Here is a 16,352-nt window from a genome sequence, read left to right as displayed (position 1 = left end):
ACAGACTCCAGACAGAGGTCTCGGCTCCAACAGGGATCTGTGGCCTGCTGGAAGCAATTGGTGACCTGGATCCCAGTCAGGGGGTTGTATTTCTTTAAGGATGGAGCCCTGGATGCTGCCAGTGGGGCTGGGGCCAGGCTTACGGTGCTGTCCTTGCTGTGGGTGCTGGAGCCGTGGGCAGCCAGGCAGTGACGGGTTCTAGGGATGGAATGAGGGCTTTAGCTCACCCTTGCTGTGGTCTACACATAGACGACTACAAGCCTTTGAGATCCCGAAACAGTACCATCCTAGCGCAGTGGCAGGGAAGCTCACACTGGTAGAATGAGGCGGAAATGATAATGGGTTATCTTTAGCTATGGGGTTGGCCAAAAAGTTTGTATGGGTTTTTCTGTAACATCTTACAGGAAAATTCCAAATGAACTTCTCGGCCAACCCAATACTTTCCCGCCACTCCCCTGCCCCAGCCCCTGGTTGAGACGCCCAGAAATGGCTGGGGCAGCCACACAGCAGGTCAGACCAAAGACAAGACAGTGGACAGCAGCAGGGCATCTGGATGGCCAGCCCTGCCCTCCCAGGCCAGACTCCGCAGCATCACTCTCATGGTCCAGATAACCCACGGGTGACACCTGAATCAGCTGCGTCTCCAGGGAGCCACCCCTACGGCTGCACCCGGAGGGCAATGGACGGCTCCCGGGAGCTCCGCTGAGAACCGAGAGGAGCGGTGTAGGCGCCTTGGGCCTCCCCTTCATCCTGTGCCTCGGGGCTGGGCAGGGTTTGGGTCAGTTCTCCCCACTCCCACGGAGGACCGCATCTCAGGGAGCTCTCTCAGCACTCATGGCCCAGGGCCAGCGGAGGGTGGGCCGCCCCCTAGAGGCCCTTGGGGGGACTGCCCCCTGCCTCAGGACGCCGGCAATAAGTCCAAGCCAGCTGCAGGGGGGTGGGCAGCGGGAAGGGGAGGGACCCTGGAAGTGCAGCTAACCAAATAAAAGCGCTTGTCCACTGCCCTGTCTCCTCCGGCCCATGAGTCGCCCTGGGGAGGGAGCAGAGAGAGAGTACGGCATAGTCAGTTTCCCCACCCACCCTCCCGACCCTTTCAGGTCTGGGTAACAGGATCGTGCAAGAGAAGCTAGGTGATTACATTTCAAAGCTCGACAGAGCTCCTCTGACCCACACCCGTGTTGATAACTTTAGAAAACTGAAGCGGGGCAGGGGTGGGCTTTCCTGGTGGCTCAGTGGTAAAGAATCCACCTGCCAATGCAGGAGACACAGGTTCCATCCATCCCTGGTCCAGGAAGATCCCACATGCCGAGGAGCTGCTAAGCCCGTGAGCCACAGCTCTTGAGTCGGTGCTCTAGAGCCCAGAGCCGCAACTACTGAAACCCCGTGTGTCCCACAAGAGGAGCCACTGCAGTGAGAAGCCCCAGCTCCCTGCAACTAGAGAAAGTCCATGTAGCATCAAAGACCCAGCACGGCCAAAAATAAATGCATAAAATTATTTTTAAAAAAGAAAGAAAAATGAAGTGAAAGGGAGGTCCTGGTTGTTGATTATACAGCCAGTTAGCGGCAGAGGTCCCCTCCTCGGGTGGCTTTCCCTGATCACCCCAACTAGAGGGACACCCCCACCCTGGTCACCCTCTATCCCGTCACTCTATTATCTTTTCATCATTACCTGACATGTCAGATCTTTATTTGCTTTACTTTTTTTTTTTCCCCCTTTATTGGCCATGGTGCACATCTTGTGGGATCTTAGTTCCCCACCCAGGGTTTGAACCCAGGTCCTCGGCATTGAGAGCAAGCCGTCCTAAACACTGAACTGCCAGAGAATCCCCTATTTGCTTCTTCTCTAATGGTCTTCAGAGCCCACCACCACCAAGACTAAAAGCTCCACGACAATAAGGGATTGCCTGTCCTGCTCATCAGTGTGTCCCCGGTACCATGTCCTTGGTTCACAAGTGGCAGAGTCAGAGCCACTCTCCTGCTTCTTGGGCCCCTGTGACCTCTCCCGGACCCACAGGGCATCCTGGCCCCCACGTGGCATGTGGCAAATCCTTGGGAAAGTCCACAGAACCAGCGAGGGGGGCGCAAATGGCCTTCACAGCCTGATTCTAGAAGCCTCCCCAGGAGTCCGCAGGGCACATACATGTTCTTTCTCTCTCTCTCTCTCTTAAGAGCCCCAAGGATGGCAGGGAGTGGGCCAGGCTCCCTCAGAAACAGACTCAGTGTACCCGGCACACCTTGGCACCCAGCCCTCTGGAGCTGGTTGGTCTGCGGACCATAGCGCTCCTGCCCAGAAGTTACCTCCCCGACCCAAGGGCCTCGTTGACAGGGATGTGTGACGTGGCCCCACGCAGAGCGCAAACCCGCCTCCTAGAACAGTCTCACTGAGGCCGGAGAGGAAAAGACGAGAAGAACACAGCCAGCCCCGGAAGTTGCCCCCTCCCCACAGAGGCTGGCCTCTGACGTGGACGGCCGCTCCCCCAGTTGTCCCGGGTATCTGAGTTCACTCCAGGCCGAAATGTGGCGTTTTTTGCAAAACATCTTCCAGAAAGCAGCCTGGCCAGTGATTTCCCACCTGGGTCCTACTAGGACCGAACTGGCTCTGCCAGTGACAGGAAGTGTTAGGAGGAGGGAGGCTTAGAATGTGGCTTTCTGGGACCTTGGAAAGGGGCTGGTTTTTAGAAAGCAGAAAGAGAAGTTGTGGTAGACTGAATAACCTGCCTGAATTCTTCACCCCCTATGTAACAGAGTTTTGGCCATGGCCTCGTCAGGGCAGAGTATGCCTCCCTCCCCCTTCAATATGGACTCGGCCCTGCAACTTGCTTTGGTTAGTGGGGACGTTGGCACCTATGGTACAAGCAGAGGCGTGAAATGTGCCGACCTGGCTGGGCCCGCCTCTTGCCAGGCTGGTGATCTCTGCTTGGCAAGAACATGCCCCGGGCAGGCGCTGGCCCCTCGAGCCCACACCCCAGAACACGCAGCGAGCAGACCCGAGCCCAGGCCACAGCCTGGAGTCGAGCCCCGCAGCGCTGGAGCCTGGATTCCCAGGTCTGCTGAGCCTCGGCTGACCCAAGGAGCCATTCTCCTGAGAATAAATGCTTGCTGTCATTGGCCACTACGACTTGCGGGGGCGAGACTTGCTACGAAGCATTAACTGTGGCAAGAGCCACTGAAACTGAAACCCAGAGATCGTATGTGAACAGACCCAGGGTTTCTCAGAGTTCATTTCCTTCCTTCTATGCCGCCTATCAAAAGGCACTTGAGGGTTTCCGTGCCGGTCCAGTGGTTAAGATAAGACCTGCCAACACAGCCGCCACGGGTTCCATCCCCGCTCCGGGAAGGTCCCACATGCCACAGAGCAACCAAGTCCGCGCCCCACAACTGCTGACGCCCATGCCTAGAGCCTGTGCTCTGCCACAGAAGAAGCTCGGGCACTGTGAGGAAGAGTGGCCCCCACTCGCTGCACCTAGAGAAAGCGGCGAAGGCCCAGCGCAACCAAGAAATAAAACACTAGCAGTAGGGAAAGTCACTCAGTCCTGCGACCTCATGGACTGTAGCCCACCAGGCTCCTCTGTCCATGGGATTCTCCAGGCAAGAATACTGGAGTGGGTTGCCACTTCCTTCTCCAGGGGATCTTCCCAACCCAGGAATCGAACCCATGTCTCCTGCATTGCAGGCAGATTCTTTACCGACTGAGCTAGGAGGGAAGCAGGCACTTGAGGGTAGGCTGCATGGAGCTGGCACTTTCGGCCACGATAGAGCACCAGAGACCTGATGCAGCCTCCTGCGCTAAGCAACTGAAAACTAGACAAAACCCATAAAACAAGGGCTTCCCGACATGCGACCAAAGGCAGTACAAGACCTGGAACCCCAAGAGAAGAGAAACGAGTGAGGTGAGCCCGCTAGTCGTCCATGTGCAGGGCAGGCAGGCAGTGCAGGCGGTAACCTCCCCTGTCAGCCCTCAACTGGTAGGGGGGGGAGTTGAGAAAGAAACAGCCCAGCCTCCTTCTGCCCCGTGGGACAACCCTGAGTGAGCCCTACACAGGTGGTGTCCCCCAGGGCCCCCACAGGTGGACCCCCTGGGTGCCCACAGCGAGCATCTGCTCCATCACACGTGCGGGGCTGCCCACTTTCCTCCCCTGCCCCCTTCCCCGCTTTCTTGGAATCCCTTCCTGGGGTCAGTTCCCAGATAAACCGCGCATACCCACATCTGGTCTCAGAGTCTGCTCCAAGGTCAATCCAACTCAGGCAAGGACATCTATTTCAGAGTCACGGCGGGGGGCTCTTGCATCAAGCTGTCTGGGCTGATGAGAATGGGAATTCCCCCAACTTCAACTAGGGCCCCCCTTCTCACTGGGGCTCAGGGAATGATCTCTCATGAGAAAGGAATCCCGCTGCCCCAGTAAACAATGGACTCTTCTGAACAAGATCAATAACAGGTGTGCTTGTCTGATTGTCCATCTTCAGCCTCCTTCCGCTTGGCTTTGCCACCCCACCCCACCCCACCCCCAGGGGCCACACGGCCCAGGGGGACACCCCCCTGACTCTCTGGCCAGCAGGGCACTCACACCCACAGGCCCTGCCTCCCACACGGGAGGCTCTCCCACACCCTTCTCGGTGGGGACACCGCCAGGAGCCCAGACAACCACACACCGGGCTTGTGGCTCCGGCCCCACGTGCCACCGTGTAGGTGGGCACCGTTAGGGCGGCAGGATCTGAGCCCGGAGCCCGCCACCTGCCCGCTCCCCTGCAGGGGGCGCACCTGGGCCAGGCGGGCCTCAGCCCCTCCCCTGATCTCTGGTCCAGAACGTGCCTTTCTCATTTGTGCAGATAGGCACCTATCCAGCCACGCCGTGAGCGAATACCGATGTCTGACGGCGGCTGGGCGAGCTGGCCCGCCCTCCCCTCCCGGCTCATTCAGATGGAAAGAGGCCCGCGTCCAGCTGCTGTTTGCTCTGCATCCTCTGACCACTGTACCTGAGATTGATCGGGGGTGGGGGCAAGGGTTGTTTTTCTTCTTTTTTCCTCCAATCTCCTTATTAGTTCAGCCTCAAAAGGTCCCTTATCACTGCCGGATGTCAGGCCACACTCTGCCAGCAGGCCTGGCCACGTTAGACTCTCCATTAATTGATTTTGCCCTCCCACCTTGGGGAAGCGCAAATCGGGGCTGCCCATTAGCAGCAATAATTCCCTGAAAGAGATGATAAATCATGCCCCATGTCTGTCCATCGCTCCCAGCGGAGTGGCGCCCACGTGGGGAGGTGTTCTGCAGGCAGGGACCATGTCGGATGAGCAGGGGAGGTCCCCGCAGGCCTGAAGTTTCCCTCCTAAACCTGGCCGGGCCGGGCCACAGCCAGGCAGAGGAGCAGACAAGGCAGGTGCCAACACACGGAGGGCACCCAGCTCGCATACTGAACGAGGGAAGCGGGAGTGGATGGACAGGCACTTGCCCTGAGTGCAGAGTGCTTTGGGGACCCATCGAGCTGAGCCCCTGAAATCCACCAGGAAGGCTTCATCCTTTAGCTCTGTGGTCCCCTTAAGCCAGAAGAGCTCCTGGGAAAGACTGTCTTAAACTCCAGCCAGGTTACGCCCTGTGAGGGAAGCCCTGGTGGCTCAGACTGTAAAGAAGCCGCCTGCAATGCAGGAGACTGGGGTTCGATCCCTGGGTGGGGAAGATCCCCCAGAGAAGGGAATGGCTACCCACTCCAGTATTCTTTCCTGGAGAATTCCATTGACAGAGGAGCCTGGTGCGTACAGCCCAGGGGGTCACAAAGAGTCGGACATGACTGAGCAACAAATACACAATGCTCTGTGAGAGGAAACAGCAGCAGAAGGGAGAAATGAGGCGAGGCCCTAAACAGTGGGGGGCGAGACCTCCCAAAGGAGTGGGGTCTTGGCCCACAGTGAGCCTGGCATCCTTCCTGTCCAGGCCCTGAGGCAGCCCTGTCCACCTGCCACTGACGGCCCTCCCATCGTGCTCACCCATCTCCCCCTTCCTTTCCTTCCACCTGAGAACCACCACCACCACCTGCAGACCACACTCAGCAAGGATATTCGCACAGAAGAGGTTGCTAAGACCCGCCCAAGTCCCCAGACAGCAGCAGGTGAGCTTTCCAAATGGTAAAGGAGAACTCTTCACATACTGAGCTTCTCCCAGGCAATAAAATAGGATTTGATTATCACACGCCTGGCAGGTGTGTACGCATAACCCTAGCTTAGAGCCAGGACCGAGGGTGAGATGTGTGACCCAGATGCTTGCTTCTGCCCCAAGACCAGCGGGCCTCCCAACATGGTGCTGTCTGGGAAAGCTCTGGGCGTGAGGAGGGCCTTACAGGAGACGGCTGTGGACCCCCAGGTGGCCTCAGGGACCCAGAGCCAGCAGGACTGCAAGGAAGGCACCTGCCACCCCCAGACAGGGCCCCGACTGAACCTTGAACTTAGATCTAACCATTGAGAAGTAACAATCCCTAACTGTGGCTTAAACAAATCAGGCTTAGGTTTCAAACCTGTTTAAATCTAGAGGTAGGCGTGTGTAGGAATCAGCTCAGCATCTTTGCGATGCTCTTGACCTTTCCCACAAGGACACGGGGTGGCTGAGCAGGGGCCAGCATCTGCGATCCCCTGATCCCCTCCCCCTCTCTGGGCCCCTCTCCTCCGCTTTCACCTGTGTTTGCTTCCAATGGCCTGGCCGCACCTGGGGCTCCTCGGTGGACTGTCCACAGGCTCCTGGAGCAATTTTGCCTGCAGATGCAGAGCTAGAAATGCCAGAATGACTGCCTGGGCTGAGAAGATGATAGCCCGGCCTCCCTGCCTCCAGCGGACTAACTGGGTGCACTTCACCCATCAGGGCTCCCCGGAAACCAGGGGAGGACTGGGCGACAGTGCTCTGTTTAACCCCTATGGGTCTTCACTTCCTTCACTGCCCATACACAAAGCCCCCTTGCAGGGCTGTTCCTGAGACAGTGAGGAGCAGGATTATCATGATGGGTGAAATCAGCCAGCCTCCACTGCCTGGGGCTGACGTGTACAAATGTGGGGTTCTGTTCGCTGAGAAGGCGGGAAAAGCTATCAGCGTGGCAACTCGTGTCTGCGGGCGCAGCTCGTTACAGGAAACGCCAGAGAACACAAGCAGATTACTGACAACCCTCACACACTGCTGGTAGGGATGTAAAATGGCACAGCTTCTTTGGAAGACAGTCTGGTGGTTCCTCAAATAATTAAACACAGAGTGATCATGTGACCCAGCAATTCTACTCCTAAGTACACTATAGGGGAGAAGTGAAAAGTTACAATCTCACTAAAAGAGACTCGTACATGAACACTCATAGTATTCATAACAGTATTATTCATAACAGCCAAATATCTATCAACTGATAAACGGGTATATAAATATACATAAAATGTTGGTACATATCCATGGAATGAAATACTATTCAGCCATAAAGAATGGACTGCTGACACTTGCTAAATTTTGGATAAACCTTAAAAACATTATGCTAATTGAAGAAGCCAGACACAAAAGTCCACATATTGTATGACTGCATTTAAATGAAATGCTGTCTAACAAGGTCCTATTGTATAGCACAGTGAACTACTGATATATTCAATATCCTGTGATTATAAAGGAAAAGAATTTTTTTTAATGTATATATGTGTGTAACTGAGTCACTTTGCTCCACAGCAGACATTGGTACAATGGTGTTAATCAACTACACTTCATTTTTTTTTTTTAATTTTCAAACATGTCCAGATTAGGGAAATCCTGAGACAGCAAGTTAAAGGTTGCCAGAGGCCAAGGTGGCAGACTGGATGGATGGGGGTGACAGCTAAAAGGTACAAGGTTCTGCTCTGAGGTTTTAAAAACATTTTAAAATTGATCTTGGGATAGTTGCAGGCCTCTGAATATACTTGAACAGAGAAACCATTCAATTATATACTTTAAGTGTGTGAATGGTAGCATGTGAGTTATTAAAAAAAAAAAAAAAGCTGCTACAAATACACACACACATGCAGAGCGAGAGGAAAACACCCTCAATTCCACCCACCCAGAGTGAACCACTGCTAACGCCTCCAGGCCAGGAGGTACTTTTTATAGTTTCTTTTTACTCACACATACGTCTCACCGACGTAGCCTCCCAAGGGAACCTGCTAAGGGTTTCAAGTGAGGAGGGTTTTCAGCAGATACTCTAAAGCAAATGCTTCCAGTTTATTAAGAACATCAACCCTCACACTTTTCCTGATCCAGACTGTCATTTGTCCGTTTGCTTTCTCCTGATTTGTCACCCAGGTCCCTCATCCTCGGGTTCCCCCAAGAGGCGGGTCCACCCTTCCAGCCCCACTTCATAGCCAAGGCAACTGAGTGCAAGTTCTATGCACACCTGTTCTGATTTCTTCCCAGCTCCTGAGCCTGGGGCTCGGAAGACGTCATGGGTGAGAAGCTGGGAGCATCCGATTTGGTCCCCAAACACCCATCCGACTTGGAGGCAGAAAGTGAGACATGAAGGCCTCGGGAGGACTGTTAGGTCTCTTTGAGGGGTCCCTGCCTCTGACCTGCTGCTCTCCATGGAGAAAAAGAAAAGCCCGGGTGGGGGGTGGCAGACCTGTTTGCATTCAGGGCACTTAGTGCAACCAAGCTGAGCTGCACTGTTCAAACAGACTCCCCAGCCTCCCAACACCTGTGCCGCCAGGGAGGGTAAGGCAGGCAGGAGGCTGGACGCAGGTCCCCGGGCGCTTCCCGCCTCTGTTTCCACAGCCACCCCCACGGCCCTGGCACAGTCCTGGGCCCGCCATGCCCCGCGCCGGGCTCTGCAGCCGCTGGGGCGGCCGGGTGCTGCCCCTGCTCCTGGCCTACATCTTCTACCTGCTGCTCGGTGCCACCATCTTCCAGCTGCTGGAGAAGCAGGCAGAGTCTCAGTCCAGGGACCGGTTTCAGTTTGAGAAGCTGCGCTTCCTGGAGAACTACACCTGCCTGGACCAGCAGGCTGTGGAGCAGTTTGTGCAGGTGAAGGGGAGAGGCTGATGTGGGACAGGGGTGGGGGGGGGATGCAGAATGCAGGTCTCACCGTGGGTCCAGAGCCATCACTGATGGCTGAGGCCCCATTTGGAAGCCGAGCGTGATGGGAACAGAGGGTCAGGGGAGACCTAGGCACAGATTCTGGCCTCCGGGGTCTATAACTGGATTGCTGTGAGACACTGGGCAAGTCACTTAACCTCTCTGGTCCCCTTCTAGGTGAGGAGATGTTTGAGAGCTGATTAAAAGCTCTTTCTAGGCGGCCACTTGCTGCATAAACGTGAACCGTGTGTCAGGGCTATCAGCATTGTACACACTTCTGCCCCCATGCTCCGGAGCTTCCCCTTCCCCGGCTCCGGGCAGCTTCTTCCTCTGCCCTCCCGCTAGCTCACCTCCCTGCTCCACAGGGTGCTGACCACACCGCGGGTGGGAGACGCAGATAAAGGTCAGGAGCAGCCACCACACCGGCCTCCGTGGACCTGGGCTTGATGAGCAACCTCCAGGGTGACTGAGCCCCACCCCTCTGGGGCCCACAGGGCGTCTCTGGTGACAGAGTGGGTCAGACCTGCTTGGGTCCCTTCTGTAGAAACTCTGGGGCCCCAGTCCCCTCTCCCCCAGAAACCAGCCAAAACCAGGTTGTTGTGGGAGAGGGTGAGACCAAGAGGTCCAGTGGGGGACAACGCCCACCGCAAAGGAACAAGCCAAGTGCAGATTCATCACAATGACTGGTCTGTACCGAGTGTTTATAATGTGCCCCAAACAGCAGGGAGCAGGGCCATCACGATGGGGTCCGACCAGTCCTGGTCCATCCCCCCGGGCCCAGTGCTTTCTATGTGTTTCCTCATAATTACCTATTGCCACCACTCTCTCAGATTTGCAGGTGGGGACTGGGCAACAGAGAGGAGAAGTTATGTTGCCCAGAGCTGCGTAGTTAACGGCAGAGGCAGAACTGGAACCCAAGCCAGCTGCTCCTCGCCACACAGGTTAACCTAAGTGCAGAGGGCAGCTCTCAAAGTCTGGGCCCTGGCCTAGCAGCATCAGCCCCACGTGGGCGCTCCTTACAAAGTCCATCCCTCAGGTCCCACCCCAGACCTCCTGAGTCAGGAACTCCAGGGGGCAGCCGGGGCAACAGGCTGTGTGTTAACAAGTCCTCAGGCCACACTGATGGACCCCCAAGATTGCGGAATAGCAGGCCTAGGAGATGGAAGGTGGTCTGGCTGGTCAGAGAACTTTCCAGAGCCGTGAGAGGCCCTTTCTCCCAGGAAATGGGGTTTCCGGCCTCAGGTTTCACTTCCTTGCTCTCCAGCAGCACAGGGCTGGGACCACAGCACCCCAATTGGGGCTGAGAAGGGCTCAGGATGCGGAGTAAGGCAGAGGCCCTGGAACCGCCCCCCACCCTCAGCTCCTGGTTGGAAGCAATTCCCGGAGCTGCGGAGGGAACAGGCAAAGGACTGGTAGCTGGTATGCAATTAAAGGCACAGGCTTGACTGCAATCCTGAGGGACGTGCCACTGATGAAAGGCCCCCAGACCTCCCCAGGGATCCTCAGCATCCTTGGGAGGGACCCTCACTTGCCAGGGGATGTCCAACTGAGAGGCAGAAGAATGCCAGGGTAAGATTACCAAAGAACACACATGATGGTCATCTCTCGGTGTCAGCGCGGGATTGCTTCCAGGAACCCCAGTGGATGTTCTCCTTGTCCGTGAATGTGAACCTAGCTGGTGTGAATCTCCTGGATACAGAGGGCCTGCTCTACTGTTCAGATGACAATGGAGGGCGGAGCTAAACAATAATAAAAACAGTATTGAAGCAGACACCATCAGGAAACTTGCCCAGGGTGCAAGTCTGCCTTTCTCACCTGGGCGCCAGGATTCTTGGAGAAGAATGGACAGTCCGTTCGCACTGGGAGCCCCGCCCCCAGCACCCTCCGCATTGCGGCCCCGCCTCCGCAGGATGGAGACCCCCAGGCTGGCGGAGGGGACAGCCGGGTCTTAGGGCCAGTGCTGCTCCCATGGGCGAGGGTCTCTGGGGAAGCGGGCGTGTTCTGGAATGTTCGTTTCTGGCCTCTCTGGGTGTGTGGGAAAGAGAAAGAGACCAAGGTTCACATGAGACGAGGCCAATTCTGCCAAAGTGAGGAGAAGCAGACAGCCCCGGTCACGACATCCAGACTGGCCTGGCCCTCAGAGGGGTCACCCCCAGCCCCAGCAGAGCTTGCTCACCAGGCCAGCGGGGAAACGGTTCCCACAGGCGCTGGAGGCTGGAGCTTCCTCCCGCCCCGCTCCCCCTGCCTCCCTCCGGCTTTTGGGGCTCTATCAGGTGGCTAGGCTGCACAGCTGGGGCAATTCACGGCTACAGGGGAGGGGTTTGGGAGCAGACGGGGGCGGGTGTCCTGCCCACCTCCGAGAGGGCTTGGCGGGGTACAGAGGGGCTTAGGCTTCAGTCTGCAGGGTTCAGGTTCTATAAACAATAGCATGCACACATGCGCAATATACGGCACACATGCACACACCACATGTATACAACACACCACACATATACACAACCAACACACACACACACATAGGAGACCTTTGCCCTGGCCTCTGATGGAATTTCTCCTATAGACCTGGGACTCACCAGGGGGCAGCAGAGGGCAAGCCTTCCAGCTCACCTGCAAGCTCAGAGAACTCGAGGTCCTCTGTCCACCATCAGCCCCAAGAGAGGGCAGCCCCATGGCCTTCCTGCGGTCCCAAACCTCATGTTCGCGAGTACACCCTTCCAGGAACATCCAACCTGAAGTCTTCTCGTTGTCCTGGCAACCCTTGGGGTCTCACCCTCTTGGCTCTAGGCAATATCTCCCACCTGGACCACTCCATAAGCACCGTCTGCCCCCTTGGGGCCATCTCCCCCCCACTAGCCACACTTAAAGCCCATATCACACTCAGCCCTTGGCCAGCGAAGCAGGAAGTGAGCTTGGAATTCAGCGACCTTGGGCAAGTCAGCCACTTTGAGCTTTAGTTTCCTCTTCCATGAAATGGGAATGTAACTAAGAACTTCCCCTGAGACAACAGGGGAGCACTCAGCGGGGAGGCTGGCCACCAGCTGGTGCTGTCAGCAACCTCTTCCTCCCACCCCCTGCTGCTCCCCCAACCCAACAGGTCATCATGGAAGCCTGGGTGAAGGGCGTGAACCCCAAAGGCAACTCCACCAACCCCAGCAACTGGGACTTCGGCAGCAGTTTCTTCTTTGCAGGCACGGTCGTCACCACCATAGGTAAAGCGTTGGGGTGGAGAAGGCCACCCCCAGCACCCCCACTGAAGTTTGAGTTCCCCAAAAGCAAAGGCCGAGACAAGGATGTGGTTTATCTCGGAGACGATTCTGGGAAGCAGGAGAAGTGGGAGAGTGAAACAGGAAGAGGAGATAGGGCAACAGAGTTTGCAGTGATGAGCAGGGGACTGGTTAGGGCCACTGGGTCCAGCAGTGCTGGGGACCCTCTGAGAAGCCAAGGAGAGCCCAGCCAACCGGGGAGGAAGCAGGCTATTTATCTACCGACTCCTGCCCTGGCTGGTTGAGGACTGAGTCCGGATGTATGAATCCTCCAGCATTTCGGACCTGCCCCCAGACCAAACCTGCTCCTGTGGCCGGAAGAACCCCTCGGGTGGAGAAAGAGGCAGGGACTTGGGGTGGGGAGTCCCCTGTGTGTCCAAGAGCTGTCCACTCAGCTGCAGCTGCTGTCCCGGTGTTCCCAGGGGACAGAGCACCAACAGCATCTGCTCTACTCCCTCGGCCAGAAAACCCACTCCCCCTCCCACAAGGAACCCCTCCATCCCACGAAGCCCAGTCTCCCCATTCATTCAATTAAGTTCGGTTCCACACACCGTCCTTGAATTCAGGTGACATTAAAGCAGATAGAGTGGAGGTGGCAGAGTATGACCTTGGATCAGACCCAAGGATAGAGTGTAGATAGCAGAGTATGACCTTGGATCAGACCCAAGCTTGGCTCTCAAGGAGCTTCTGATCCAATAATGAAGGATAAGATAAGCAAGCTAAAAATAGGAGCACAGGGCAAACTAGATAGCTAGATAGGAATGACACAAAGCACTGTGGGAAATCACACCTGGTAAAGAGGAAGAGCCTGGCAATCAGGAGGGCTTCCTAGAGGTGGTGTTTTTGGAGATGAGCCTTCGAAGGATACTTACCGATCGAGATCATTCTAGAAGAGGTTGAGAAGAGTGTTCATGGGAACAGAGGAGATTTCCCTCCAACTCCCCCCCAACCCCCCGGCCTTGCACCTCTCCTCCCTCTGGTGGTGGAAAACCAGCCTCTGCTAGAGTGTCAGGGGGGCCATTCCGAACTCTCCCTCCCTCATATTTGCACCCTGTCCCCCACCTGCAGGATATGGGAACCTGGCGCCCAGCACAGAGGCAGGCCAGGTCTTCTGTGTCTTCTATGCCCTGGTGGGCATCCCTCTCAACGTGGTCTTCCTCAACCACCTGGGCACAGGGCTGCGTGCCCACCTGACCATGCTGGAGAGGTGGGAAGACCAGCCCAGACGCTCCCAGGTAAGATCCTCCCTCCCCACAGCCACACTGGGACAGAGTCTGTTGCAGGTCAAGTCCCCCAGAAGCTGACACGGAGACAGAGATTGGCTAGCAGGGTGTTAGGGGTCGACACCCATGGAAGAAAAGGACCAGGAGGAGCGAAATTGTGATGCAGGCTGGACAAAGCCTCGGCCCACCTCTCAAGGAGCTGGGCAGGTTCCGGTGGCACAAGCTGTCCCACAGTGGGCGCTGACGTGGCCAGGACTCTGCCCCAGCCTCAATCGGGCATGGCAAGGTGTGCCCTTGGCCCAGACTGAAATACACCCTGAGCGAGAGAGATGGCTGGAGGCCACCTGCTGGAGGCTTGGCTAGGCCTTCTTCGAAGAGGGATCTGTCTGGGCACACACTTCCGTGGTCATTAGAGAACTCCAATAGCCATCTCCACACCACCCTGAGCACGCCCAGGGCCCACCCTGTCCTCTGGTCCCTTGCAAAGCTATGCAAAGAGGCAGAGGTGTAGGACTGGGGACAGCTCAGTGACCGTCTTCCATCCCAGATATGAGTCCTCGGGGTCCTGCATGTGTGGACACCAAACCGAAAGGCATTTCCTACTTGACCCACCGATACAATCCCGCTGACCAGCTCTTTCTCTGGCCCGGACAAGATCTCACACACACAGAGACACAACCCCTGCCCCATAGGGACCTGACTATGGCCCAGCCCGCTTCCTAGCTCACCCCAGACCCCCTCCCCTGCTTATAACCACGGGCCTTCCGAGCGGACTCAGAGGCTCCCCTGCTTCCAGCTGCTGCAGACCCTGGGCCTGGCCCTCTTCTTGGCACTGGGGACGCTGCTCATTCTCATCTTGCCGCCCATGATCTTCAGCCACGTGGAGGGCTGGAGCTTCAGCGAGGGCTTCTATTTCGCCTTCATCACCCTCAGCACCATCGGCTTCGGGGACTATGTCGTCGGTGAGAAAGGGGCAGACACAGATCACAGGGTTGGGGGCCACCGGGATTCAGGGGAGGGGGAGATGTCAGCAGAGGGAGGGGGGTAATTCTTGAGGACCAGAGAGCCCCTGGTTATTCAAGGGAGACAAACACTTCGTGACGCTGCTGCAAATTCTCACAGCAGCCTCAGAAGTCACTGGTCTGGGAACCCATCACCCTTCCCCCGCCCCAGGGGCCTCGCCTGCTGATCCTTATTAGGGGGAGGCTGGTGGGAACCCTTTCGGAACCTGGAAGATGGCTGTCCCTCAGACCCCTGGCACCGATCGTGTCCCCCTTCCCTGCCAGGCACGGATCCCAGCAAGCATTACCTCTCGGTGTACCGGAGCCTGGCGGCCATCTGGATCCTCCTGGGCCTGGCGTGGCTGGCGCTGATCCTCCCCCTGGGCCCCCTGCTTCTGCACCGGCGCTCCCAGCTCTGGCTGCTCGGCAGAGGCCTCGGTTTCAAGGAAGGGGGAGCCCCCGAGACCGATGGGCTCCCTAGACCTCAGAAAACTCCCATCTCTGCATGAGCCCCCCCCCCCCAAAACCATGGCCGCAGAAGCCCCTCCCAGCATCCTTTGTCCACCCCATAGGCCCCCTGGATTTCCTGCCACACCTCCTCCTCGGCCAACCCACTCACTTCCCAGCCAGAGCTGGTCTCAGGAGCTCTCCAGAGAGAGAAAGGAGACAGGAGGGCCCAAGAAAGTGACAGAAAGGAGACAGAACGGGAGACAGATGTGAGCTGTGATCCCTGAGCCCCTCCCTCAAAAGTGACCTGAGGGGACATCCCTGGTGGTTCAGCAATTAAGGCTGTACTCTTCCAATGCATGGGGCGTGGGTTCAATCCCTGGTCGGGGAACTAAGATCCCACATGCCGTGCAGCATAGCCAAAAAATTAAAAAAAAAAAAAAAAGTTGAATCCAGACCTGGATCATTATGACCAAATCTCCATCGCGCTTCCTGAACTGCACCCCACGCCCCACCCCAGAAGATCTCATACAGGAGGGCACACAAAGGACCACTGAATCTGCCGCATCTGACTTGTGTGGGGCGTCATCAGGCCCCCAGTGTGTGTAGGGCGCTGGGCCAGGCTCCAGGGCAGCTACGGTGACACTCCTGCCCCCCAAGTGGAAGGACTAGACAAGCAGAGAGGCAACTCCGACCCAGTGGCCAAAACCTCACGGCAGGGGCAGACCAGGGTATGATGCGAACCCATGGGACCCGCTGACGCAGGCAGGGACTCTGGAGTCATCATCATGCAAAGAGGACGCCTGCCCTCAGGAAGCTCCTAGCTGGAGGGATGGGCAGGCTGCCTCTAAGTCCGCCAGTTCCCCTTGCCTAGAGGTCTAGAGCTGTCCAAGAACAAGGCTTCAACACTCCTGGGCGTCCCACCCACTTTCCCAGGGAATGGCCTCCCTTGACTGCCTCAGGGCACCCTTTGATCTCATTACCCCTTCTGGGCTCTTACCAGCCCTTCCAAACCCTCCCTGGGAAAACACCAGCCAGCTGATCCCAGGAGATTTCCAGGAAATGAGCTGTGAGGAAGCCCAGCCTCCACTGGGAATACTTAATGCAGCTTGGCCTCTCCCCTGCCAGACTGTGACACCTATGGCCAGAAGGAAAAGACAGATTTATACCAGTCCATCCCAAGGCCGGGGCTTCCCAGGTGAGGGCACTAGTGGTGAAGAACCCACCTGCCAATGCAGGTAGATGTTAAGAGACGTGGGTTCAGTCCCTGGATCAGGAAGATCCCCTGGAGGAGGGCATGGCAACCCACTCTAGTATTCTTGCCTGGAGAATTCCAGGGACAGCAGAGCCTGGCGGGCTACATACAGTC

At 56.8% G+C, this 16,352-nt stretch overlaps 1 protein-coding gene across 1 annotated transcript; it reads left to right on the top strand.

Annotated features, from left to right (window-relative positions):
* The first annotated feature begins 8,785 nt into the window (after positions 1-8,785).
* KCNK16 (potassium two pore domain channel subfamily K member 16) lies at positions 8,786-15,446 on the top strand. The gene is made up of 5 exons (XM_043908721.1): positions 8,786-8,998; positions 12,144-12,258; positions 13,381-13,547; positions 14,332-14,497; positions 14,822-15,446. The coding sequence occupies exons 1-5, from the start codon at positions 8,786-8,788 to the stop codon at positions 15,043-15,045; spliced, it is 885 nt and encodes a 294-aa protein (XP_043764656.1). The 3' UTR covers positions 15,046-15,446.
* Positions 15,447-16,352: the final 906 nt, after the last annotated feature.

Source organism: Cervus elaphus, chromosome 7 (assembly GCF_910594005.1).
Source record: "Cervus elaphus chromosome 7, mCerEla1.1, whole genome shotgun sequence".
Classification (NCBI taxonomy): Eukaryota; Metazoa; Chordata; class Mammalia; order Artiodactyla; family Cervidae; genus Cervus; species Cervus elaphus.
The sequence above is the reverse complement of the archived record's forward strand: the minus strand, read 5'-3'. Positions and strand labels throughout refer to the sequence as shown.